Consider the following 18,829-nt stretch of genomic DNA (forward strand, 5'->3'; position numbering starts at 1 on the left):
CCTTGGTTCTTTTTCTGTTCTTGGCATCGACACACTCTAGGTGAAGCACTGCATTATCGAATCTACCTGTAAGTGTTTCTCAAAAGTGTTCCTTTCCCCCCCATTCCCATTGATACTGCCCTTCTTACCTCTTGCACAGACTGGCCACCAATCAAATCCATCTTTTATTTTGCTAGGATAATCTTCCTAAAGCATAGCATTTTCCTGAGTCTAAAATGCCCTATGCCGTTCTGTCAAAAACCACCCACATCATGTCCTCCCTATAACTTTCACCAATCCCCACTATGTACCCCTGTATGGCGATATACCTCTGTAGCATTTATCATACTTTGTTTCATATAAGAGTTCCTACATAATGTTTCTTTTGCAACTCTGTGTTTCTTAAGGCAGAGCATCCATTACACTTTTATCCCCTGAAGTGTTTTTCACAGTGCTCAGTCCAGAGCTTTTTCACATAGTAGGCACTCTGCAAGTGCCTGCTAAAATAAACCGAACCTACTTCTTCATCCTCCTGGGACTCATTCAAGGGTCCGTTTCGTGTCTCTTGGAAAAGGATTTTTTTCATTTTTCGGTATTGTAGGTTATCTAGTTCACGAACAGCATCTTTCGTCCTCTGTATGAGGTCAATTAGGACACGTAGTGGCCGGTCTCGTCGGACAAAGTCATGCTGATAGACGGAGGAGAAAATAACAAAAACTGATAATGAGAAACATACTCTTAGGTGCAAGATACAGATAGAGTAATAAAGAGACATAAAACAGTTGTATGGGTTTTTCAGAACTAACAAGATATGATTTCTATACATGTAAGCTTCTCATATTGTATAAATCTCGCAATGAGATAACGAAAATGCTTTTCTCTTCTCCTTCAAGCCCCATTTGGCGGACTCTGTCCTAGAGTTCACATGAGAACTCCAGAGGTCTACCTTATCCTTCAAGTAATAACAATGACTGTAATTAGTGGCTGAGTGGTTTATAACTTGCAAATTGAAGCTATATAGTAAAGCAAAAGCAATGCAGAGTATAGAATATTCCTGTTATAATCTGCCCCAATCCTCCTCCCCATCTTACACCATTGTTGTGTATATTTTGTTTTCTATTTCTGTGGTCATATCTAGCGCATGTGACTGAAAATGTGAGAGCTATTAAATTCAGAGGTCAGAATTCTGGCAACTTCATCTTCCCTGTGAAAAGTTGTACAACCAGAAAAAAGGGAAAAGGGCCTCTGAGGAGAGAAAATATCTGCCCCAAAGTCCATCAGCTTTTCTTGGTTTAAGCGGCCCTCACTTTCAATATTGTCAATGATCTTTACCACATGTTTTGGTTTCCTTGTTTCTCTGCCCAGAGCAGGTTAGAAAGAGGGGGTGAAAGAGGGAGGAAAAGGATTCAGAACGGACAGAGATAGGGTTACTTGTTGTAAAAGAAGTGCCCTTTGAAAGTTCTCTGACAGCCTGACAGTAGAGAAAGAAAGAAATTCCATGACTAACACACCAACCATCAACTGAACGAAAGTGAACAAAGGATTGTAGGCTATTTACCAAGAGGGGAAATGCCCCCGTATGGTCATTTCATACACTGTTTGCAAAACACTACTGTTTTTGAGCCATTGAGAAGTGAAGCTGTGTTCATTACACTTCTTTAGAAGGTAGAGGAGCATATTTTGTATTTTGACAAAGAAAATGTCCAAAAGTAGGAGGGAGATGCTTTGTTTCTTAAAGGAAAAGGTTCAGTTATGTGAAAAATTCACTTATTTGTGGATTGTTATTCAAAATTTGAAGATACTGCGAAAACGAGATAATGTGGTAGACCTTAGACGATGAAATGAATTTTACTTCTTTGTAAGTTAAAAAAGATACAAAAGAGGAACAGGACGGTTGTGAGAAAAAAAAAATCTACATGTCTTGTGGTTCTTTACCCTGACTTTGCTGTCAGGGAAACTGTGGCTTTTGCTCCTGCTTTTATAAAATATCTCTTCTTCTGCAAAGACTCCTTTCTGAAGATGAAATACCAATCCCGGAAGTAAGTGTAGCCTGCATATTTCAAGATGAGAATGAAAGGGAGAAAGGAAATTATTTTGCTACTCCAGTGCGTGCAATTATATAAGAGCAAATAGGTTTTGAGTACACTTGAAGCTATAACTTAGGTTCAAATCTGAAACTATATAACAGCAAGCGCAATGCAGAGCATACAATATTCTTGTTAGTCTCTGCCTCAATCCACCTCCCCCCACCCTACATTATTGTTGTATTTTTCTCTATTCCACAGCTAACACTCCTTATCCAACAATCTTGTCACTCTTTGTCCCTGTGTCTACTTTATTTTTCTGTAAATAATTTACCACCCCCTGACATTATACCATCACCTATTTGTTTGTTTTTACTCTCCTTCATTAGAATTTAGGTCCCATGAGTGCAGGAACTATTTTTTTCTTATGTACTTCTATGTTATTTTTAATGCTTAAAATAGTGCTTTTGCCCACAGCAGACAGTCAGTAGGTATTTGTTGAATGCATGGTGGGCTCATTTGTCTTGGGTCAACAAATCAAACAAAGACTACATCAAATCAACTAAAATAAAGATCCAAATATTAACTGCCAAAAAAAGTTCCCTTCCGGTATGTCTTTAAAAATCTTCTGCTCCACGTGTTTTGCTTTGCTCTCCAGGAATGATGCTCATAGGTTGGCCTATGTTAGTCCTCTTTTGTCTTCTACGTGTGTCATCTTCTCCATAATCATCTTTAGAGTTTTTTTTCCATTTGCTTTTAATTTTGTTTTTTTCCCCTAAGACTATCTACCATGGGAAACATCCTAAATGGATTGGCTTATTGTATTAGCTTGTTGCTTATGATTTTTATCTGTTGTCTTAATTTTTCTCTTCCATTTCTTTCTTTACCTCTGCCCACTTGCTTTTTATATCCTTCTGTTGTCTGTTGCCCTAAAATTCACCTTTGAATCCTTGTAGTATCTTCTTCTTTGAGGTCCCACCCTTAATTTTAATACAGCTTGAATTTATTATTTTTTCTCTCCATGGTCATGCTTTTCATGCCCTTTAAAAAATATTTGCTGCCCTGGCTGGGTGGCTCAGTTGGTTGGAGCATCCTCCCATGCACCAGAAGGTTGTGGGTATGATCCCCAGTTAGGGCACATACCCAGGTTGTGGGTTTGATCCCTGGTTGGGGTGCATATGGGAGGCAGCTGATCGATGTTTCTCTCTCATGTTGTTTCTATCTCTTTCTCCCTTCCTCTCTCTAAAAATCAATAAAACATGTCCTTGGGTAAAAATTAAAAAAAAAAAACTTTGCTTACTACAAAGGATAAAGATACTTTATCTTGTATTAGTGTTTTGCTCTGGCTGTCATTTTTCCCTCTAGAAACGTGGAGCTGTTGCTAAGGCGTACACATGGTTCATATCTAGTACATGTGATGGCTCCACATCAAATGGGTATTAGGTGGAGTGCTTCTCTCACCATATCCCTGTGGCCTGAAACTCACAAGAAGAACAACTTACTTTTGGGTGGAAAAATTAGTCTGCCTTAGACCTACCTCTTCAAGAACACTAAAAGCCAGAAAATGATAGAAAAATGTTTACAGAGTTCTAAGAAAAAGAAAATGGAAACCAAGAATTTTTGATCTAGCCAAAGTATTCTTTAATTACACAGTCAGTTGACATTTTTAAGCTTCACCAATTTAGGCAATACAATTCTTCAGAGTCTTTCTTAAAGCAAACAAACAAGAGTTAAGAAACGTGCATACGGAAAAAAGTTAAAGAAATCTAGACTATTCTGTGCCAAAGAAAATATTTACATTTTAAAAGATTGCCACATACTTCACTGACATAGATGGAACATATTACTTATGCGTAAGTCTACAATAAAATGTAACATGAAAAGAGATGCTCAAAAATATGATGTTTAAATCAAATGAATGCAGTTAACATGATACTCTTATCACCAACATACCTGACGATTTGACAACAACCTAACTGAAAATCAGAGTTGTTATTTTTGGCAGACTCGGCCCTGAAAGTTCATACAGATATTGGTCATAGGCATATCACAGTAATGACCAGAGCGAGGAGAAATATTTTTTGTCATAAGTCAAAAACAGGGTGGGTATGAGCAAAAGGAAAAGATGGGGAAAAGCTATTCACAGAGAATACATGTACAGCACGTACATTGAGATAATCTTGCTATTTCTAGGCCTAGCTATTGTCTCTGGATGAATGACAGGGCAGCACGTGCTAATCCAGTTTGTCAGGACGAGCTGCTGTAGGAAAGATGTACTAGGTTCCACTACAACATGACTTTAAATCCCTATCCTCGAATATAAATTTGAGAAAAATTTTTATTGACCAGTGTCACCCCAATACAAATAAATGAATGAATAAATAAATAAATAAATGAGGGGGAAGAAAGGAAAATTACCCGTAACAGTTCTGCTGATGTTGGCCTTTCCTGGGGTATTTTCTGTAAGCAGTAATCAACAAATCTCCTAAAAGAGTCCGTCCTATGTGTGCAAATACATCAAAAGAAAATAAAATCAGGGTCTGTAGAACACAATGTAAAATTTTACATTTTAGATTTTTAAAATAGTATTTTTGGAATACCAGGAGAAACGTGAGCCATTTTCAAGTTTATGGCATCTAAAATTAATTCTTTTGGCTAATGAATATGAACAGTTCAAGTTAGTCAACACATAAACATATCTTAATACATAAGCAAGGTCAAATTATAATATATATCAGAAAGTAAAAATAATATATTTACATATAATAGTTTTATATACATTTTTCTCTCTAAAGATGATGACTCTCATAAGCCTTAAGCCTATATTCTTCATGACCAGTTGGTAACTCCTCCATCACCCACAGACTGTAACCAGGTACTAAAATGTGAAGCATGAAAGTCAGAGAATCTGGGAATATGCTCCCTGAATGAAAATACTTCCTGTCTTGAAAATTCCATTTTGTCCATTCTTCTTTAAAATTCTCCTTTTTCTAAAACTTTTGTGGCCCAAATGTTTATCAGAATGTCATGATGTTCAGCAAGGAACATTACATTTTTTAAATAGATAGTATATGTTCTGTCTCAATATATTCAAATATACATAAAATAAAAAAATGACACCTGGACAAATGGTGACATCAGAGAGGGTACTTTATCTCTTTTTAGAAATGTGAAGAGCCGAGATGATCAATGTAAGACGGCCATGACTTGAGAATAAGAGCTGTTAGGAAGGTGGCAGGGCATGTGTCCTGTAGCATTTCAGTTCCTACACATGCTAAGAATACAATACTAGCCATAGTGAGGGCTGGAATAAAATGTATGTGTGGACGGTTAATGCCAACGTCACTCTTTATTATGTACGGTGAAGAGATGGAATGCTTTCTAGGTCAGATATTTAAAATCAAGTTGAATGGAAGTGCCAAATACATATGGTGATTATATTAGAGATTTAAAATTATAACAGAGTCTTACCATTCATTGGACTGTAATGTTGGGGAGTCATTCTGGGCAATGTGATATAAGGCACTCATTGCATTCATGTTAAAAAGAGGGGGCTTCCGTTCGGCTGAAAGGAAAAGAAACACAATAAAGTAGTTATTGAAAGAAATCAGGCAGACAGAGAAATAAGGAACTATGAGCAAAGTGTTGCTGCTAAATCAATGGCTTGTTACTATCTTCATGCCACATAATCCACTTATTTTAATCTCTTAGGTCAGCCCAGAATAGCCATTCAAAAGAAGTTGCTGGTCATCTTAATGTACATTGGCAAAGCTCCTAACAGACCAATTTCAAGAAAGTGGAAAAAAAAAACCTTAATGTTTTTCACATATCTTCAAAAGGCTAGTCTTTGCCTATCTTCTCATAATAGGTATGAAAGTCATGAATGAAAAAGGGGCTATGTGGAAAACCTGACAAGTTCAGGGGACTATGTGGCAGGCCCGACAAGCTCAGTGACCAAAAGGTAGCACACACAACAATGATCTGATCAACATTGCTACCTGGGCGGGGCATGGTGCTAGTCAGGCCCCAGGCTTATAGCTTCCTTAGTAAAAGGCTACTTGCCTTAAGCGAGCCCTACTGCCCGGGCTGGTGTGGCTCAGTGGAATGAATGCCAGCCTGCGAATTGGAAGGCCACCAGTTTCATTTCCGGTCAGGGCACATGCCTGGGTTGCAGGACAGGTCTCCACTTGGGAGCGTGCGAGAGGTAACTGATATGTGTCTCTCGCTGTTTCTCTCCCTCTTTCTTACTCCTGTCCCCTCTCTCTAGAAATAAATCAATAAAATCTTTTTTTTTTTAAGTGAGCACTGTCAATTGTTCTTGTGCAACTAGGTTGCTGTCACCCTCACAAGAGTAGGTGCACCAAAACTCCTCGTTGTTATGTTATTGCCCCCACACCATCTTTACTTACTGCAAATGTTAAATATTAACCATCCTGTAGCCACCGATGTAAAAGAAGTATGTGTTTCTCCATTTTGCTTTTTATCCAATCCTAGAGAGTTCCCTTTGCTTTCCCCTGCCTCCGTAATCTACCACCGAGGGATTTCACGTAACCTTCCTTATGTTTTCCCCTTTGATTCTAAATGTATAATAAGAACTGCCAAACTGCCACTCTCTGGAGTATTTTCTTGATCCATTGAGATTTTGCTTCTGGGTATGTCCTCAGTTTGGTTCTAATAAACTCATAAAGCTTTTCTATAGGTTTGGCTGTTCTTATGTTAACGTCTTCATGTGTATGTGTTTTAATTTAAAAATGTGTATTCATTGAAAATATTCAGAAAGCACAGAAAAGTAAAGTAAAAGAATTATAAAATGGAACATCTTAGACATCACTAACACAGTATGGGACATAATTGAGTTCCATAAACACTGAAGGATTATCCAGGCCAGAGAACGGTATGGGTGGGGGTGGAGGGGAAATGGGAAGGAGGAAGAGGAGAAGTGATAAACAAGACTTGGTCCATCCCATTCTAAAGAGAAATTCAGTGAACCAACTAACTGGGGAATTTTTAATATATTAATGGAAGATTTACTCTATCCCAGCCCACCATGATCTCTTCTTTGGAATTCCTACAGCTAGCGCTCTTCTAGTTCACTGCTCATTTGGCATGTGCTCACCTATTGCATTTACAGAAACATATTAATCTTTTCTTTTAAAGACAATCATAAGCTCTAAGAGCGAGTTCTTATAATCCAAATATTCTTATTATTTATTCCCCAAGAACATGTATTAAGATTCTATTCACATATTGAGTGCTCCATTTGTTGACCAAAGGAAAGAAACAAGGTTCTAGCTTTGAGTACAGTTAATTTTATGCTATTTGTTGGTTATATTTGTTAGTTATTATGTCATAGGAGATAAATCACTACCTCATTCTACCGTGCGTATCCTAATGGATTCTTTATTTAGTCCCAGTTTGTAATTCATAACCTGATCTCCAGTTTCATCAGAGCATCTTGGTTTTTAAGTAAAGATTCTTTTATTAAGCACTTTTAAAATGGTAAATTGGGCTTATTCTATGCAACTCTAAGAAAGAGAACAAGAACTAAGAGCAGAACAAAGAAGACATTTTTGCTCATAGAAGGAAGAATCAGTGAAAAGCCAGAGTGGTATAAAACAAAACACCCTTCTCCTAACTTGACATGAAAACTGTTGAGAGTAGGAAACCGGAAGTTATTGGCAGTGCTCAAGCAGAAGGCAACTGTACTTATTCATCTGTGATGCTTTGGAGGGGCCTCTTGCAGGCTGGACTAAATGATCTCTGATAACCTTTGAAGGTACCTGCGTTCTACAAATATTTATTAACTTCTCAAGAGGATACTTTATACTCACTAAACAGCTATCAGTATTATAAGCACACGAACTGTTAACAAGTGGAAGTTTGGAAAGTTGCAGTGTGGACACAATGAATTTATATCTGTTTCTAATGCATACAAGAAATTACTGGGTCAGGTTTGTCTTAGTTTTCAGGAGGTAGACTCTATAAAAGTTTCTAGAGCTTCTGAAAACTTCAAGTATTTAAAGCCATGTGGAATGAGTAATAGATCATGTATCCATCTATGGCTCCCTATCCTTCTTACGACAAAGGTCAGATCCCTAAACAGAGCCTACTGGCCTTTGCTAATATGACCCTGGCTAGCTCTAGCACTTCAGTCTGGGAGCAATCTCCGCCTCCTCCCCCGCTGTAATCTTCTGCTTCACTGAGAGCTCACAGCCTCTCACCCATGCTGCTTTCTCTGTCTGGACTCCTCTTTCACTTTTGTTCCCTGAACTTTATCTGGTTAATTCTTGCCAAACCTTCAGGCCTTATCTTAAATATAATTTCATTTCTGCATTAATTTTAATAAACATTTATTCCAGGCTCATTATATGCTTAAAATAACTTCCTCAGGAAAGGCTTTCCTGACCTCTAAGACTAGGTGTCCCCTTAGACTTTTGTCATTCCAAACTATATTTTCCTTTCTACCACCTATCACAACCATAATTAATTATTTGTGTGATTCTTTATATAACATGTGTCATCTTTGCTTAATTTCATGAGGGCAGGGACAATGTCTTTTATGTTCATCTCTGCATTTCCAGGGCTGCACACAGCACCTGGTATTTATTTTCGGTGTCTAAAAATAACTATAAAATGAGTAAATGAAGAAAAGGCAAACTAAGCCAAAGAAGAAACTTTGTCAGCAAAGGATCTTTGTGCGGCATAAAGTCATGAAGTGAGAAGAGACTGATTTTGGGGGCTTACGTCAGATACTATGGGATGACTTCATTCACTACCAGAAGGAGAGGAGCCCTCTCATTTACTGGCAAAAATATAAAATTCCAGCTGTTCAGAAGAACACGGAATTGTACAGAAACAGCAGGAAAAGGGGACTAAAGAAAGAAGAAAACAGAAATTTTGCAAGAGGAGATGAAAGAACAAAAACAACTACAAAACCCAGTGCAGTGTTGCTGAGATCTGAGGCAGGACTGAGGAGCACCTGTAAGTGACAGGCACTCTGTCCATAAACAAGACAGAACATAGCTGAGCACACGACGGTAGAATAAGTCTAACCTAGAGAAGCACGTAACTAAAGGTGTTACCAATGCAGCACAGCTCTACGGTCTGGGAAGCTTTTGCTAAATACTAGTTTCTGGGAAGTTCTCGCTAAATATTAATTTCAGATGGTCTCATGTAGGTTCAAGTCCCTTGCCAGATGCAGTACATAAATCCTCTGAGTCATGGTGACAGGCCTCATTGCTAATCCAGAATACTACAGAGCAAGGGTTGGCAAACTACGGGCCAAATTCACATAGCAGCCCGTTTTTGCAAAACTCTACTGGAACACAGCCACACCCATTCATTAACATACTGCCTATGGCCGCTTTCGTGCTTTGCAGCAGAGTTGAGTATCTATGGCAGAAAAATGTGTGGCCTGCAAAGCCTACATTTTCAAGTTATTAATTTAAGTAAAAGTTTGAGCAGATATGGCAGCTGACATATGTGGTTTTACATGATAGTAAAGATTACTATTTGAAAAGTAGCACACTCTGGCTGGATGAATGAATTAACAATCATAATAAGTGAGTCTCAAAAATAGAATAAAACTCTTTACTCACCCATTTCAATACAGGTGATCCCAAGGGACCAAATATCAACTTTCCCATCATACTGTCCTTCATCCATAGCTAAGATCACCTCCGGCGCCATCCTGCCAAACATAACACGCAATAGCCAGGCTGTGAACTGAAAAGTGATTCACCTAATAAAGTGGCTCAATGTAATGATTGTTTTTGAGGGTATCACAAAATTTTATCTGATAAAGATATTACTTCCTTACACAAATCATTTGGAAAAAACACTATTCAAAATGTAAACAACATACTTACTGATTTAGATGAAACAATACATTATTTTCAATAAACCCTGGTTCCACTATTTCCTTTAAATTTGATTTTCAGTAAGTTACCTAACCTTTCTGTTTATCAGTTTCTTCATCTATAAAAATGGAGAGAATTCTAGTAGCTACCTCAGAGGGATTTATAAAGGATTAACATGTATGAAACACTTAAAGAAATGAATTACTTTAAGAAACATGAAAAACATTTCAAGGATATTACGACTTAAAAACAAACAGACAGACAGACAGACAGACATGCTATGGATGTTACTTTGTTAGTCCCTATGGATTTCATTAGGAGGGCAGGGGTCATATCAGTGTAATATTCTTTGTTCGCTATTAGTGTATGTAAGTAGTTGCTTAGTAAATGCTATTTCATAATGATGAAAACATTTCAAATAGCTGATTTGTTTAGTAGGTAAGTAATTTTCTGGGGATATGTCATTCTCCAAGGTACAATAAAATTCCAATATATCCATGAAGGGAAGGAAAGGAATCTTGAATAGAACGGGGTAACACTAAGAATGACAAGCTAGACAAGTACCAGAGAACACAACAAGGACAAGAACCTGGATTTCTTTCCCTGGAAGACAATATTTATACTCACTGGCTAGAGGAGGTTAAAGAAGCTACGTGCTTGCCCATAGAGACTCTGTCTCAAGAGAAAAGTTGAAAAGAAACTTTCAATGAAATCTAAAACCTGAGCTTGGACAGTGTGTTGATCATCCTGCTCAGTTTACACACAGTGACATCAACCTTACTTGAAGAACTTCAAGTCACTGGAAATTTTATACTAAGTCAGGGTATTTGTTTTTGCCAGTGAGTTTTCTATCCTTCTCTAATACAATCTCATCTTAAGAGACATGGTGAGACACCGTCAAAATAAAACCAAACCAACCCTTGTTCGTGTATGCATATTTTTAAAACTATGTCATGTTTTCTAATTCTACATACCAGTAAGGTGTGCCCACAAAGGAGTTGGCAGGAGAAGCCATGGAGGCAGATCCAAAATCAGCTAGTTTCACCTGACCTGGCTCTGTTAGAAGAATATTTCCTGCTTTAATATCCCTGTAGGGGAAAAAAAAAAATAAGAGGGTGAGGAAATTACTTTTCAATTTTGACTATGGAATAAGGTCAGAGCATGCAATTAATAAGACAAAAAGTTTATTTTAAAAAACCTTGCTCAGATAGCCAGAAGGGCATTTAGTAATTACTGCATGTTGTAAGGGGGCCCAGAGTCCTGGGTGTACTTATAGGTAGGTCATAGTAATTACACTAAAAGGTAGAGATTTCTTTAGAGACAGGGAAGGCAATGAGAAAAAGGCAGACATGGCGGACAAGGAAACCAATTCAATTGCTAAACTTACAAAATCATATTCTTAGATGCTAAATCCAGTCATCAACAGTATTCCTTGTGCTGGGAAAATTGGTGCTGTTCGTAACTGCCTTTTTTTTTCTTTTCCAAATTACATGACATTTTTTGGAGCCTAAACAAACCTTCAATGACTCTGTATTGACTACCTACCAATAAGCCTCCTCTACACACATACCTTTTCTTTCTTGCCTGTGACCCTTTCTCTCTGCCTTTAATTGTAACTGCAACTCTAAGGCATTTGAGGGTACATGTTATATAGAAGGTGTTATTTTAAAAATAACACTGTACAGTAAAAAGAAGAGCCTGAAAGATCAAAACAAACAAGGATTAGGGGTTAGGAAATTGCACTTAATGTATTACTGCAAAGAATCACAAGTGGTTACTACTAAAGCTATTAGATATTTTATGCAGCAAAAAGATTTTAAAAATATGATTTAAAAAATTCATTCTTCAGTATGATAATTTAAAATGAGAGGATGTGAATGTATTCCTTATTTTCTTTAAAAAAAAGGTATGATGTATAATGAGTACTAGGAACCAAGAATTGCAAGTTGATGGGCAGTGAAAAGATAAAGCAGAGAGAATGAGGCAAATTTATGTCAAATTGAAAATGATAAGGTTCAAATACTTCCAAAACGTTTCCAAAAATCTTCCCTTGAAAATTCAGTTTCTTTCCTCATGATGACATTAGGAATTGGCAGAGAGAACTAAAAAAAAAGCATTATTTATTTTCTTACAATAAGAAAAAAATCTTTTTTCTATTATCTTCAATTACAACATTGACTAACTATCCTCTCAAATCAAAATAATAAAATCTGAGACATAGATAGCATTTATTATTAAATAAAGAACATTCTTTAAAAGTTTTTTGGCTTTTCAACTTCTTTTACATATTAAAAAAGTTAAAGTATAATATAGAGTAACACATTAATGTGCAGATTAAGATAACAAAGGCATAAAAACTGAACTGTGGCTTTAATAGGAACAGGCAAAAATTATGAAGTTGGCATTCAGTAATGACATCTTAGTACTAAAGAGACACACATTTTTTAAAAGGTGTCAAATTCATAGAAATTATGGCTCAATTTCTTTCATCAATATTTATTATACATGGTTAAGTTTATTCTTACTCCTTATAAATATGCCAAGTTCACAGCAGGAGTTTTGGTCTGCCTATCTTGAGGAGGTTCTGCTTTTTTAGTGCCAGTAACTTGTGATGGCTACTCTTATGTGATTAAAACAGAAGTAAAAGGGGAACCGATGACCTAATAGTTTCATTTCTTCCTAGCAAATGTCAAAGCGTTTGTTTCTGAGTCACCTCAGATACTTTAAACCTATCTCATCTCACTCCTTCTGCGCTATGCGTTGAAGTAACTAGAAGTTCTTTACAGAGAAAGGGAAAAATCAGCAATGACATCTCTGTTTAGAAGTTAGAGGGGGAAGTAGAGTGGGGTTGTGGCAGAAAAAAATAGAAGGCAGGGGAAAGTCTTGGGTTAGAAGTTAGGAGATTTGAGTTTGAATCTTTATTATATAAATGCTGTGAAATTATGGACAAGTTATTTAAATCTTTCTGAGTCCTGGCTCCTTCATCTGCCAAAATAAAGATAATAAAATATTATCCTAAATATCTATACAAATTACAGAAACAGAAGACATTTCAAAGTGATAAAACAGCATACCAGTATATTTATGTAAGATAGATTTGTTATTTGCAATAGGAAGGGGAGAGGAAGCAGAGCTAGGAAATAAATATATGCAAGGAAAACTAATTTTATTTCCTTTTCTTCTTGACGCATTATCAAAAGGTTACTGAGCTCTTCTTCCAATTTCCCTGCAACACCCTGCCTGCAGAATAGTTACCTATAGAATAGAGATGATGTAAGTCTTTATGGATATATGGTTGAAACCAAGAGATAGGAAATAAATTCTGGCAATTTTACTCCTTACATCCAGAAGTAGTAGCAGTCTATATTTGCTTCCCATAAATCCTGAGGCATCCCAAAAATTGGAGCATGCACTAATTTTCAAGCTTCATTGAATAGACAGTCCTATAGCTGAAATGAAAATGTAACTGGTCTCTAGTCTTACCTATGAATCAATGCGTGAGAGTGCAGGTAGGCTAGCCCCTGCAAGGCACCGTGAGTAATGGCGGCAATCTCTACTTCCTGAAGTGGTTTCTTGTGAACTGGGGAAGGAAAAAAAATTTCAGGAGTAGATGGATCAGTTTCATGCCTCTTTTTCTCTTACACAGCTTTATGAGATTGAATTATAGACTTTCTCAAATGACAAATTGGGAACATCTTCATCTAAATACATAGGATACATATTTTCTATAGAAGAGCGATAAATAATCAGATATCAGAAAACCTGAGAATAAAAACAAACTAAGTAACCCCTCCAAAAAAAGTAAAACAAAGCCTGATATTCATGGTAATGAACTGTTAATTTACTTGTCAGTTGCAAGTCAATTGGCCAGGCCCAAATTTACCAGTCTCTTACTGGACATTTTAAACCCTACAGTGTTTTAGGTTGCATTATTCTCTTCTGCCAGGGAGAATGTTATTATATTACTCCTCTAACTGCAGGTTTCTATTATTTCTGAAACCAGCTAATAAGCAATTTCTATACAGAGATCAAGGATAATATAAGAAAAAAAAATTTTAATGTAAATTTTTAACACTGTCTCTGGTTATAGCAGCATCTGTGGAGAACTGTGTCAGTGAAGATATTCGCAAGGATTAAATATCAATATCATATCATATCAACATTTAATTTAACACCGTCTACCTCTCTTTCATACATAAAGACAAACTTGATGTTTTTGGCTGCACATACTACATCCCATTAGCCAAACATTTTAGTAGTACCTCCCCAGGATGGGCCATGAACTAAACAAAACAGGAGGGTTGCTAATCATTGCTCAGATATTTTCAGTGACACTATAAAGGTTGCAGAGCTTATACACACAACCCTTAAGTCTAAGTCATCACCCATTTAGTTTGTCCAAATTGCACTTTAATTTAAGAGTAGATGACATTCTGATCAAGGTACAATAGAAAGGAGGGGACAGTGCTTTGACTCTTACCTTCTAACAAATCAGAGGCTGAGCCTAAGCAATACTCCATCACCAACTGTAAGAGATTAAAATCATTTTCAGAACAATGAAGGTTGATGAGAAACTGCTAAACCAACTGACCAACCCAGGACTTAAGAATACTAGAAAAATGAATATTGTGACCTACCTGACCCTGGATTAAACTTTGGTCAACTGGCACTAATTGGCTTTTATCATTTGTTTTTGTTCACTCCTACTTGGAACTGACATTAATCTAAGATTATAAGGGGAAATACTCACTGGAAATGGTCAAGCTGAGATCTCCAACTTAGTCTTTATTTACTACTAAATTCTACACCATCTTGTTTCAAAAACGGATTTAAGGTGGCTTAGATTCCACTACAAATTAAATTTTACAACTTGGAAAGTGGCAACCAACTACATGAGCCAGTAAAATCTATACTGGGAAATACAAATAAAATAAACCAACAATAAGTAGAAAATTTCTTATTTTCACATTGAAAGAGTGCTAAACAAGAAAATATTGTTTAGTTTTGCATCTATGTCAACAAGATCATTTACTTATGCCTTCATTAAAAAAATACATATAGGTTAGAACTCAATCTGAGGTTGCAGCCTCTAGTGTTACATTAGCTTGAATTCCTGAGGTATGAGATATTAAAATTTATACCTTAAAATAATTTGAAAATAATATTTATAAATATTATTGATATTTATTGGGTTTGCAATCTTGAAAGGTGTTTTAAAAGCAAAAATGAGAAAACTTTCTTTACTTTCATCATAGGTTTTTTTAGGTGTCCCAGAAGACTAATTTGTAGCCAATGTCAGAACTATGAGTGCTCAGGGACCAGTGTCCGCATGCGCACACAAGCGCACACAAGCGCACACACTCCTACAGATTATGTGGTTGTTCTAAAAAAACCAGATGCTCATTATAAAATACAAATTTCTTATCATCACCCAGATATAACCAATATTAATATATTGATTCCTTCCATTAAAAAATTAGTATGAAAACATATATCTATGTTATGTAATTTGTGTTATCAAAAAAATTCAGAATGAGATATATAATACTATATATTACCCTTATATATTCTATAATATACAATTATATATAATATGTAACATATGTGTATATTCAATGTATTTCATATTTTCTAAATTATTCCAGTAATAATGCAATGAAAGGTACATAATACATACAGAAATCTATGTCATATATAATATATTGTATAATGATCAAGTTATATATTGATATATCTAAATTATTAAATTATATACAGTATTAAATATAAAAATATTTAGATATTGTTGTATTACTGGAATAATTTAGAATAGTATGAGAAGCTTCAGAGTTTAAAGTTGAGATACTTTATTATAGTTTTCTGCTTAACATTAAAAGTCAGCAGATTTATAAATTAATTTTATTTCTTATTTTGAAATGAAAGTTTCCACATAAGTGATTCAACTTTATCAAGGTATAATTGAAAAATACTTTTTTCTTTAATGAATTTTGATGGAAACATTTCTCAGTTATATCACATACTTTTCTAATTTTTTTCTTTTTTAAAAAATATATTTTATTGTTTATGCTATTACAGTTGTCCCATTCCCCCCCTTCACTCCACTCCATCCTGCATACCCCCTCCCTCCCACATTCCCCCGCTATAGCTCATGTCCATGGGTCATACTTATAAGTTCTTTGGCTTCTACATTTCCTATACTATTCTTACCCTGCCCCTATTTTCTACCTACCATTTATGCTACTTATTCTCTGTACCTTTCCCCGCTCTCTCCCCCTCCCACTCCCCTGTTGATAACCTTCCATGTCATCTCCATTTCTGTGGTTCTGTTCCTGTTCTAGTTGTTTGCTTAGTTTGCTTTTTTTTTTTTTTTAAGGTGTGGTTGTTAATAACTGAGTTTGCTGTCATTTTTACTGTTCCTATTTTTTATCTTCTTTTTCTTAGATAAATCCTTTTAACATTTCATATAATAAGGGTTTGGTGATGATGAACTCTTTTAACTTGACCTTATCTGAGAAGCACTTTATCTGCCCTTCCATTCTAAAGGAAAGCTTTGCTGGGTACAGCAATCTTGGATGTAGGTCCTTGCCTTTAATGCCTTGGAATACTTCTTTCCAGTAAGTATTTCCTCCTTGCCTGTAAGGTCTCTTTTGAGAAATCAGCTGACAGTCTTATGGGAACTCCTTTGTAGGTAACCTTTTCTCTTTCTGCTTCTAAGATTCTCTCCTTCTGTTTCATCTTGGGTAATATAATTATGACGTGCCTTGGTGTGTTCCTCCTTGGGTCCAGCTTCTCTGGGACTCTCTGAGCTTCCTGGACTTCCTGGCAGTCTATTTCCTTTGCCAGATTAGGGAAGTTCTCCTTCATTATTTGTTCAAATAACTTTTCAGTTTTTTGTTCTTCCTCTTCTCCTTCTGGCACCCCTATAATTTGGATGTTGGAACGTTTAAAGATGTCCTGGAGGTTCCTACGCCTCTCCTCATTTTTTTGAATTGTTTCTTCATTCTTTTCTGGTTGGATGTTTCTTTCTTCCTTCTGGTCCACCCTGTTGATTTGAGTTCCAGTTTCCTTCCCATCACTATTGGTTCCCTGTACATTTTCCTTTGTTTCTCTTAGCAGAGCCTTCATTTTCTTATATAATTTGCAACCAAATTCAACCAATTCTGTGAGCTTCCTGATTACCAGTGTTTTGAACTGTTCATCTGATAGATTGGCTATCTCTTTGTTGCTTAGTTGTATTTTTTCTGGAGCTTTGATCTGTTCTTTCATTTGGGCCATTTTTTTTTTTTTTTTTGTCTTAGTGCCGGTTACATAAAGGGGCGGAGCCTCAGGTCTTCACCGGGGCGGGGTAACGCTCGCTTGTAGCTGCGCTGTGCCGCTGTACGTGGGGGAGGGGCCGAGAGGGAGCAATTGCGCTTGCTCCACTCTCTGCTGGTTTTTAGTCACTCCCTCTGCTACCCACAAGCAGATTGGGCCCTTCTGGTGCTGCTTCCCAAGTGGGTGGGATTGTGCACGCTCTAGGCCAATGTGGGTCTCTCCAGTGAACTCTCCTGTGAGGCTGGGAGTTTCTCCTGCTGCCGCCTCAACCCCCACAGGTGTTTTCAATCAGTGGTTTGATGCTTTATTTCCCTGTGCTGGAGCTCGGGGTTGCATGGTCTGTCGCCCGGTCCACCAGCTGCTGCCTCGCTGGCCAGCTGCAGCTTTGCCCACCCCGCTCCACAATCCGCCACCTCGCTGGGTCCTCTGGCTGCCTCTGCCCGAGTCCTCTTGCCCAGCTGCGCGTCTCCACCCCTCCTACCGGTCCGGGTGAGTGTTTCTTCTTTCTATCTCCTTGGTTGTGGGACTTCCATACAGTTTGATTTTCTGTCAGTTCTGGGTTTTTTTTGTTTTTAAATTGTTGTTATCCTTCTTTTGCTTGTGTGAGGAGGCACAGAGTGTCTACCCATGCCTCTATCTTGGCCGGAAGTCTCTAATTTTTTTCTTTTTTTAAACATGAGAAAACCAATTTAATACAGTACACAAGCATTTAAACAACTCCATATTTTATCACAAACATTCTTTTCCTTATTATTCCATAACATAAGTGCACTGGAGCCATGACTGGTTGTTTGCTCCTGACACTAAAGAGCTCCAGTTGCTGCTTTTAAATTAGTAGGTCTGCATTCTGGCTTTCCCAACTTCTTCTTGTGGTCAAATTAGCCATGAGGCTGTTTGTATGTGTGTCTCCAGCAGCTGAGCTCCTAAAGCTATCAAATCTGTTGTAGGCAGAGACCAGGTAACCCAGCTTATTAGCACTCTATGTAATCTAAGAATAAATAGGCTTCAAAAAAGAGGTCTGAGGATTTTTCTAAAGACTGGAACACATGAGACAGAACACTTGATTTTGTAACACTTATTCTTCTTGCTCAAAATCCCTTTCTTGACTCCTTCACGATAATTGAGATTGCCAGAGAACTGATTTTGGATAATGAGATACTCCTCCGATTAATTTATCCTCAGAACAGAAACAATAGCACTAGATATCATAAGAGTTACTTGAACAAAAATGTTTAAGTATGCTGTTTGATAGTCTATCTGGGAAGAAATATTCAATTCCCTAAGTGGAGATCATGTATAAGAAAAGGACATAGTACATGGTAAGGACTCAATAATTGATAGTTAAACTGGATTTTAAGTTGGAATGTGCAATCTGAATAAGTACAAAATATGAAGTTTCATCTACTAAATAGTGCCCAACAGAGACACAATTGTGTAAAAATATATTAGGAAGGTAGAGTAGAACAACAGATTGTTTCATTTTAATTATTTCTAGGCCTTGTTTGGCACAACTTAGCTAGGCATTGTAATGCCAAGCACAATTCTGAACTGTGTAGGAATTGCAATGGGAATGAAAATCATCAAAGATAAAATTCTAGGATGAGAATAGAAGGCCCTGCCCTTTACTTTCATAAATAAATGATTATAAAATCA

General features: G+C 36.8%; 1 protein-coding gene across 10 annotated transcripts in view; it reads right to left on the bottom strand.

Annotated features, from left to right (window-relative positions):
* TAOK3 (TAO kinase 3) overlaps positions 1 to 18,829 on the bottom strand; it is a 141,349-nt gene that overhangs the window by 43,986 nt on the left and 78,534 nt on the right. For all 10 annotated transcript variants that reach the window (XM_053927987.1, XM_053927982.1, XM_053927989.1 and 7 more), the window contains 7 exons: positions 14,343 to 14,388; positions 13,346 to 13,442; positions 10,837 to 10,950; positions 9,602 to 9,693; positions 5,475 to 5,568; positions 4,422 to 4,503; positions 500 to 667 (listed from right to left, as the gene is read on the bottom strand). In XM_053927987.1, the coding sequence (XP_053783962.1) occupies positions 500 to 667; positions 4,422 to 4,503; positions 5,475 to 5,568; positions 9,602 to 9,693; positions 10,837 to 10,950; positions 13,346 to 13,442; positions 14,343 to 14,388 (693 nt within the window). The remainder of the gene's footprint in view (positions 1 to 499; positions 668 to 4,421; positions 4,504 to 5,474; positions 5,569 to 9,601; positions 9,694 to 10,836; positions 10,951 to 13,345; positions 13,443 to 14,342; positions 14,389 to 18,829) is intronic.

This window comes from Desmodus rotundus, chromosome 7, assembly GCF_022682495.2.
Source record: "Desmodus rotundus isolate HL8 chromosome 7, HLdesRot8A.1, whole genome shotgun sequence".
Taxonomy (NCBI): Eukaryota; Metazoa; Chordata; class Mammalia; order Chiroptera; family Phyllostomidae; genus Desmodus; species Desmodus rotundus.